The 8346-nt window shown below is 60.9% G+C and overlaps 1 protein-coding gene across 1 annotated transcript; it reads left to right on the top strand.

Annotated features, from left to right (window-relative positions):
• Nucleotides 1–1102: 1102 nt before the first annotated feature.
• SFXN2 (sideroflexin 2) lies at nucleotides 1103–7100 on the top strand. Its single transcript, XM_009638074.2, has 11 exons — nucleotides 1103–1358; nucleotides 1667–1837; nucleotides 2906–3004; nucleotides 3160–3235; nucleotides 3313–3398; nucleotides 4027–4087; nucleotides 4159–4225; nucleotides 5274–5323; nucleotides 5633–5682; nucleotides 5936–5983; nucleotides 6361–7100. The coding sequence occupies exons 1-11, from the start codon at nucleotides 1198–1200 to the stop codon at nucleotides 6458–6460; spliced, it is 969 nt and encodes a 322-aa protein (XP_009636369.1). The 5' UTR covers nucleotides 1103–1197; the 3' UTR covers nucleotides 6461–7100.
• Nucleotides 7101–8346: the final 1246 nt, after the last annotated feature.

Below are 8346 nucleotides of genomic sequence, written 5' to 3'. Positions count from 1 at the left end.
ATGGGGAGCATGCAGTGCCGGGCGGTGCCATGGGGAGCATGCAGTGCCGTGTGGTACCATGGGGAGCACACAGTGCAGTGTGGTGCCATGGGGAGCACGCAGTGCAGTGTGGTACCATGGGGAGCACGCAGTGCCGTGTGGTGCCATGGGGAGCACACAGTGCCGGGCGGTGCCATGGGGAGCATGCGGTGCCATGGGGAGCGTGCAGTGCAGTGTGGTGCCATGGGGAGCATGCAGTGCTATGTGGTGCTATGGGGAGCATGCAGTGCCGGGCGGTGCCATGGGGAGCATGCGATGCCATGGGGAGCATGCAGTGCCGGGCGGTGCCATGGGGAGCATGCAGTGCCGTGTGGTACCATGGGGAGCACACAGTGCAGTGTGGTGCCATGGGGAGCACGCAGTGCAGTGTGGTACCATGGGGAGCATGCAGTGCCGTGCCGCGAGGGTGCAGGGCAGTGTAGTGCTAGCGTGTGCAGTGTGGTGCCACCAAGGATGCAGTGTGGTGGTATGGGGGGGATCATGGCGAGTGTCGCAGAGGCTTGTTGTCAGTGTTACAGTGCCGTGCTGTGCCAGTGCCATGGGAGGGTGCAGTGTGGTGCCACAGGGGATGCAGTTATTGGTGGGGCTGTGCAGTGCAGTCACAGGAGGGTGCAGTGCCACAGCGGGTGCAGGCAGTGTTCTGGGGGGCATGCAGCGCAGGCGCAGGATGGTGCAGCGTACTACCATGGGAGCATGCAGTGCCACTGGGGGACACAGCACAGTGCAGGGGATGCAGTGCCGTGCTGTGTGCACACGAGTGGGGGGTGCAGTGTCATGCCCCAGTGGGCAGCACTCACAGGGCAGTGCTGTGCAGCCCTGTGGAGGGGGTGAGCTGGGCCCCGAAGCACTGTGCAGCACGGTGCCACCCCAAGAAGGGGGTGCCAGGTGCTGGGGGTGGGGGGGCGCAAGTGGGGGGACCCCATGCAGGCAGAGTGGTGTGTGGAGGAGCGGCCTCGCTCAGTGTTCAGCCAGCAGCAGGGGTGCAGGAGGCTCCTGCACTCAGGGCTGCTGAAAGTCCAACTTTCCCGTTAAATATAAACCTGCCACGGCTCTCCCCCAGTTAACTGCTCCTGTGGCTGTGGCAGGCCTGCACTTGACAGGCAAGTGAGGCAAGAACCTCCCGAGCTGCCTTCTCCCGCTGCCCAGACCTGCACCGAAATGGCCACTGTCCCCCTTGGCTTTGACATCGATGCCCCGCGCTGGGACCAGAGCACCTTTGTGGGGCGCCTGAAGCATTTCCTCAACATTACGGACCCACGGACGGTGCTGGTGCCGGAGGAGGAGCTGGACCGGGCCAAGGCGCTGGTGGAAGGCTGCAGGTGAGGGGCCGGGGTGCAGCCGGGGCAGGTGCCATCCCTGTGCCCATGGCCGTACCCAACCACCCTGCGGGGCCGCGGGGGGATGGAGGCAGTCATTTCCCAGTGGGTGCGCTGGGACGTAACATCTGTCGGAGGCGGTTTTGGGGGAATTTCCCAGGCTTCTCCCAGGAGCCTCAAGCTGGGACAAGTTTCCCTCGCGGGAGATGTTTCCTCTGCCTTTCATGTTTGGTGCCTGGGGCTTCATGCCCCAGCGGTGCCAGATGCCGGTGGGGCTGTGCGGCACCCCTTGATGGGCTCTGGGCTTGCAGGGCTGGGCTGGTGCCGCCGGGAAGCAGCCAGGAGCAGCTGCTCTACGCCAAGAAGCTGTACGACTCGGCCTTCCACCCTGACAGCGGCGAGAAGATGAACCTCATCGGGAGGATGTCCTTCCAGGTTCCAGGGGGCATGGCCCTCACCGGCTGCATGCTCCAGTTCTACCGGTGAGCCCCTGGGGACTCTGGGCTGGGGACACAGCCCTGACAGCCCCCAGCCCATCGAGGGGTCTCCAAGGGCTGGGGCACTGCCGCTGGCCAAGGCATGCCTGTGGCTGGTGTCCCTGCCTCTGTCTTGTGGCCAAGCCCTGTGTCCCCATACCCTGTCCCCAGCGCTCAGCCTGTGGTGGAAGCATCATAGATCCTCCTGGCCCCAGACACAGCTGGGGAAGGTCTCGCTTCACCCTGAGCTCAGCTCAGCTCAGCTCTTCCTGGAGCCCCTGTAATGATTAAACCACACCCAAGTCCTGTGTGGTTGCTGCTCTTGCTCCATGGACCATAACGGCCTCCAAAACTGAGGACCAAATGTGCCCCCAGGCCAGGCTGCTCCAGCATCCCCATCCTGTGCTGACAGCTCCCTGCATTTCCCTTCTGAAATGGCCGCTGGGGGGTGAGCGATCCTGTCCCCAGTGCAGAGGACATATTGGACAGACAGCACCTTTCCCAGTGGATCCCCATCCCATCCCATCCCACCGCACCCTGGTTTCCTGGACTGGTTTGCCCATTGCTGGTGAGGTCCAGCCTGGGCGAGGCATCTCCCAGTGCTGATGGGTCACCCAAAGGTTGCTGAGACCCACATCTCCCCGTGTCCCCTCCTGCCCCACCTTAGTGCCCCTGAGACAGCGGTAGAGCCCAGGCATCCTGGTCACCCCCAGAGCTGCCTCAGTCCCCATGTGTCTCCTCCTTGCTGCTCCCATTGACAAAGGCTTATCTCAGCCCAGCAGGATGGCTGCCGCCCTGCTGAGAGCTGAGTCTCCCACCCCTGGCCAAATGTCCCACAGGGCTGGGCTCCCTCCTGTGCTCCCCAAAGCTCCACAGCAGTCAGGACTCCTGGGGTCATTTCCCAGCTCTGCCACTGGCTCGCAGCTTTGCCACGGTGCCTCAGTTTCCCTTGGGAGACACCAGGACAAGGGTCTTGAGGGCATCTTGGCTGTCCCCCTGCCAAGCCTGGCCACGGGCACAGGCCAGGTGTCCCTGATGGCCCTCGGGCGCTCTCCCGGTCCTTTCCCTCTGCAGGACGGTGCCCGCTGTGGTTTTCTGGCAGTGGGTGAACCAGTCCTTCAACGCCATTGTCAACTACACCAACCGCAACGCCGCCTCCCCCATCTCACTGAGGTGAGTATGCCCCCACACGGGATGGGGACCCTCTGTGTCGGGACTCCCTGATGCCCCCCCTTAAAGACCCCTCATACCACATCTTGGGCACCAAAGGAACAGGATCGATGAGGCAGCATTTCTTTTCTTTCCCTTCTTCACAAATCACTGTCCAGCCAAATCGGGGTGGCTTACATCACAGCAACCAGTACAGCCCTGGCCACCGCGGTGGGACTCAACCTCTACACCAAGGTACACTAGGATGGGGCTGGGTGGGGGAGCTGGCCACATCCTGCCCTCCCGCACTGACACCAGCCTGTCTCCCGCAGCGAGCCCCCCCCTTGCTGGCCCGCTGGGTCCCCTTTGCAGCTGTGGCTGCTGCCAACTGTGTCAATATCCCCATGATGCGACAACAGTAAGTGCCACAAGCGGCTGGGTGCTCAAGGGACCCAGTGGCAGCCCTGCTGCGGTTTCCCATCCCGGGGGCTGGAGTGGGTGGGAGGACGGGAGGGAGGTGATGTGGGGTCTGCATGTTTTGTGGTGCCAGGTCTCTGATGGAGGGTGCTGGGTGAGGTGGCTCAAGCTTCCGCCCGGAGCAGGAGAGGGATTTGGGGCTGAGAATAGCTGTTCTGGGTCTGGGCTGGAAGATCCCTCAGACCCCATGGGAGAGCCTCAGTCCACCATGTCCTGGCGCTGGGACCCCCTAGATGGGGCCCTTGTGGAGACCTGTGTCTGCTTCTTGGGGTCCCACATGGGCACGGGGAGGTGGGGTGCTGTGCTAGGGACTGTCCCCTGGCTTGGCTGCAGGTCCCAGGCAGGTTTCTGTCTCCAGGACAGCTGGACCCTGTTCGCAGCCATGCCCTGAAGAGGGCAGCATTGGCTGGGCTGGGGGCTGCGGCACCCCAGGGTGGTGCAGCCCTGTGCCCTGGGGCTAGGGCTGGGGGTGGCTGGGGCTGCTGTGCCACCTTGGCACCACCTCACCCCATTGCTGTGTCCTCCTCACAACTGCCCGGCCACCACTCACTGTTGCCTGTCCCCTCCAGGGAGATCATCAATGGGGTGACAGTGACAGATGAGGACAACAATGAGCTCGGCCACTCGAGGGTGAGTCTCTGGATGGGTGTTTGGGTCGGCGCACAGTGTGATGGGGCCTCACTCACTGCTCTTGCTTGCAGAGGGCGGCGGTGAAGGGCATCACGCAGGTTGTGGTCTCCAGGATCACCATGGCGGCACCGGGCATGAGTGAGTGTGGGGTGGGAGGCTGGGGGGGCCAGACGAGGGGCTCCCCCAGGACCTGCCACCTCACCCTCAGTTTTACCCTTGGAAGAAGGCAGCTGGCCCTGCATCCCAAGTGGCGTTTGGTCTCATTCTCACCAATGGAGCTGGTCCCCCCATCCTGCCATTCCTGTCAGAGCCTCCTGAGCTCCCAGCCCTCCCCATCCCAACCCACAGCCTGTGAGGGATGTGGGATGCTCCTGTGGCAGTCGGGCCCCACAAAGACACCTCTTGCACTCTCTGGCCCTGAATCCTCGCCCTCCAGGGAGATCATCAATGGGGTGACAGTGACAGATGAGGACAACAATGAGCTCGGCCACTCGAGGGTGAGTCTCTGGATGGGTGTTTGGGTCGGCGCACAGTGTGATGGGGCCTCACTCACTGCTCTTGCTTGCAGAGGGCGGCGGTGAAGGGCATCATGCAGGTTGTGGTCTCCAGGATCACCATGGCGGCACCGGGCATGAGTGAGTGTGGGGTGGGAGGCTGGGGGGGCCAGACGAGGGGCTCCCCCAGGACCTGCCACCTCACCCTCAGTTTTACCCTTGGAAGAAGGCAGCTGGCCCTGCATCCCAAGTGGCGTTTGGTCTCATTCTCACCAATGGAGCTGGTCCCCCCATCCTGCCATTCCTGTCAGAGCCTCCTGAGCTCCCAGCCCTCCCCATCCCAACCCACAGCCTGTGAGGGATGTGGGATGCTCCTGTGGCAGTCGGGCCCCACAAAGACACCTCTTGCACTCTCTGGCCCTGAATCCTCGCCCCACAGTCCCACATCCCCTTGCCCTCCTTGAGACCCTTGCCGTAAGCCCGGCAGAAGGGACAGGAGCATAAGGAGTACAGAGAGTGTTGCCTGGATGATGGATGGATGGGGATGCCATGCCAGATCCCTGCCATGAGCAAATATGCAGCAGCCCCCACCACCCCCAGCCACTGTCGTGGCCGCCGGGAGGGGAGTTCTGCTGGGGCAGCCCTGTGGGCTGGCTTGTAGGGAGGCTCTGACCTTTTCTTTCTGCACCTAGTTATTTTGCCAATCATCATGGAGCGGCTGGAGAAATTCCACTTCATGCAGGTGAGCCCATGTTTCTCCCTCCACGGTTTTCCAGGGGGTCCTGCGGTGCCTCAACCCTGCTCCCCAGCCACCGAGATGCCGGGGATGAAATGGGGGGGTTGCAGAGCCTGGCTTGCTTTTGCACCCTGTTCGAGTCACCAGTACACCAAAGGTGTCTCTGGTGACATGGAGAGACTGTGGGAGGGTGGCAGGGGTCAGTGGCACCCAGAGGTGTTGGGCATTCAGCCCTCTTGAGGGGAGAAGTCTCCCCACCCCGTGAGCGGGGCTTGTGGTGGGGCTGGGGACTCACTCCCGGCTCTTCCCTTGCAGCGGATCCGGGTTCTCCATGGGCCTCTGCAGGTGCTGCTGTGCGGGGGCTTGTAAGTATCTCATTGCTCGAAAGCCCGTGGGTGCCCAGAGCATGGCTCCAAGGGGTGCTTGAAATCACCCCAGAAAAAAAGACCTCTTTCCCAGCAGGGGATTGCAAAGCTGCTTGCCTTTCAGCCTGGGCTTCCCCCAGTTACTGGGAGTTGTGGGCTGCGAGCAGCACCTCTTGGGCCAAGATCCCTGTGGCCAGGGGGCAAACAGGCTGCGATCCCCAATACTAATGCTCGGCTCTTCTCTGTCCTGCAGCCTCCTGTTCATGGTGCCGGCAGCCTGTGCCCTGTTCCCACAGAGATGGTACCTGTCCCGCTATTTCCCCCTCCTGCGTGCGACCTCGGGAGCCTTCCTCCTCCCCTAGCTCTTCTCTGCCCACCCTTCAACCTGTGGTGGTGCCTGCCTGTACATGCTGGTGCCCCGGGCAGCCGGAGCACGTGTGCCTCCCCTGTTCTGTGAGCTCTGCGCTGGGAGCAATGGGAACCCCAGCCCCATGGGCAGCTCTCTGCGCCCCCAGCTCTTGCAGCAGTGGATGCCAGGGGTGGGTGGGTGGCAGGTCTTGACATGAGCCTGCAAGATCCCAGGGACTGCAAGGGACCTCGAATGGCAATGGGAAGGGAGGGTACCGATGGTCAGGCAGGAGGATCGTGGGTCTCAGTGTCTATCCTCTCTCCCCACAGCTCCCTTGCACTGGCTGACCTCGAGCCGGAGCTGCGCGACAGCATCATGGGCAAGCATGGGGACAAAGTGCCATATGTCTATTTTAACAAGGGACTGTGAACAGAGACTACCTCGGGAGCCATCGCACCTCTCCGTCCCCCTGCCACTACCAGCCCCATGTCCCCCGAGCTGGGCTCAGAGGCACAGTCCAGCCAGATCTGCCCCCCAGCCCAGCACCATCTCTGCTGCCTCCTTCCCCCAGAGAGGCAGGATCTGGCTCTGTGTGCCTGGCTTGCAGCACTTTGGCTTGTCCTGAGCCTCCCCCCATCTGCTGCTGGCCATGTCCTTGCCTCTCCACGTCCCTCTTGCCCTGGGTGACGGCTGCGCTTCCCGTGCCTTCCTCCTGCCCTGTGCAGGAGGATCTGCCCAGCCTGTCTGAGCCTTGTGCGGTCACTGGACTCGGCCCCACGAGGCATCAGGCTCTCTCCCTCAGGGCTGAGAGCACGGTCCTACCTCTGAAAGCAGGTACCCTGCCATTGTACCAGGAACCAAACCACATTGCTGCCTTAAACCACCACAGTGGCCTCTTACCAAGAGCTGGATCATGCCTTGGCAGGCGGGAAAGGACCTGTCCCCTCTGCACGGGGAGCACCCCGAAGTCCAGGGACCAACGCTTGGACCATGCATTCCTTGCTCTCAGGTTCAGGTTTTATTCACTTTGCGATTGCCACAATCCAGGAGAGAAATACCTGATTGTTTTTAAGCTCTAATTTTTGCAATCTACCCATTCCTCTGAATACAAGAGCTAGCTGTCACCCTTGTCCTGCATCTCACTGCCCCCATAGTGGGACCAAGGACTTTGGGGGACAGTTGACTCTGGGCCCCCTTGGACAGGGGGAAGGAAACAGAGGAATCACAAATCTGTCAGGGTGTTAACTCAGGCTCTGAACAGCAACACTGCAAATGACAGAGAGGAGGGTTGAAAAATAAAATGTGCTGATTTTTAAAAAAACAGCTGCAGGTTCTGCTTTTGGCTAGTATCTGGGTGTCTGCTTTCCCGGGCAGGGCTGGTATGTGGGTCTCATGCCTGCCTTGAGAGGGAAAAGTGTGGGCTCTGTGTCTCACCAGGCACCAGGGTGAGTGTCAGCACAGGGGCCAGAAGAAGGAGGAAGAGCTGCAAGGCTCTGCAAGGGCTGCCATGACCCTGAAACACTTGGGCATCCCATACAACCTTCCCCGAAAGGCTCTTGGGGCTGTGAATGCTCCTGAGGGAAGTGACAAAGGGAGGTGACAGTGCTGTGCTCTCTCATCCCATTGGGGGGACTGGGATGACACTGGGTGACCCTTCCTACACTCATCTTTGTCTTCTTGGAGAGGCAGTGTTTGCAGGATGCTAACCTGTGTCTGCCATGAGGCCTCTCCCACCCCAAAGAAGAGTAGCTTGAGTTTGCTGCAGCCTGTTTTTGGAGGAGGAGGGGGCCCCAGAGTTTAGCCCAAGTCCTGGGCTAAACTTTGTGCCCTCAACCAGCTGTGTCCAGGCTCTCTGCTTGCTGATGAACATCCCTCAGTGGGACAAGCGGGTTTCTAATTAGCCATATGATGTGGCTGCTTGGAGAGCCCCATGGCCTAGTGGATGGTCCATGCTTGCCCCTCCAGCCAGGGCAGATCCCCGAGGGCAGGAGCATCTCCGCATCAGCCGCATGCCCGAGTGGAGACACAGGGTCTGCAGCCAAAGGGCTTTCTGGCATTAACTATTCTGCTCCTACAGAGAGAGCAGCCAAACCCAAAATGTACTTTTGAAGGGCCAAGCTGTATCCACAGCAGGTTTGCCTCTGCCCAAGCTGCAACAGGCAGAGGATAATGTCTCCAACCACATGTAGGTACAGCTATAAAGCTGCACAAGAGCTCTGAAATAATTAATAGGTCAGCAGAAAGTGGGAAAACGTGTTCAAACTTGTGTATCTGTTCCCTGGGCATTATTAGATCTCTTGTTAATGCGCAATTAA

Source organism: Egretta garzetta, unplaced genomic scaffold (genome assembly GCF_000687185.1).
Source record: "Egretta garzetta isolate BGI_Z169 unplaced genomic scaffold, ASM68718v1 scaffold135, whole genome shotgun sequence".
NCBI lineage: Eukaryota > Metazoa > Chordata > Aves > Pelecaniformes > Ardeidae > Egretta > Egretta garzetta.
Note: the sequence above shows the minus strand (reverse complement) of the source record. Positions and strands in the feature narration are given on the sequence as shown.

Excerpts from the sequence above, each read along its gene's own strand:
- SFXN2 (XM_009638074.2), top strand. The coding sequence starts at position 1,198 with ATGGCCACTGTCCCCCTTGGCTTTGACATCGATGCCCCGCGCTGGGAC. Across the intron at positions 1,838-2,905 it reads TGCATGCTCCAGTTCTACCG|GACGGTGCCCGCTGTGGTTT; the intron begins GTGAGCCCCTGG and ends TTCCCTCTGCAG. Across the intron at positions 5,683-5,935 it reads GTGCTGCTGTGCGGGGGCTT|CCTCCTGTTCATGGTGCCGG; the intron begins GTAAGTATCTCA and ends TCTGTCCTGCAG.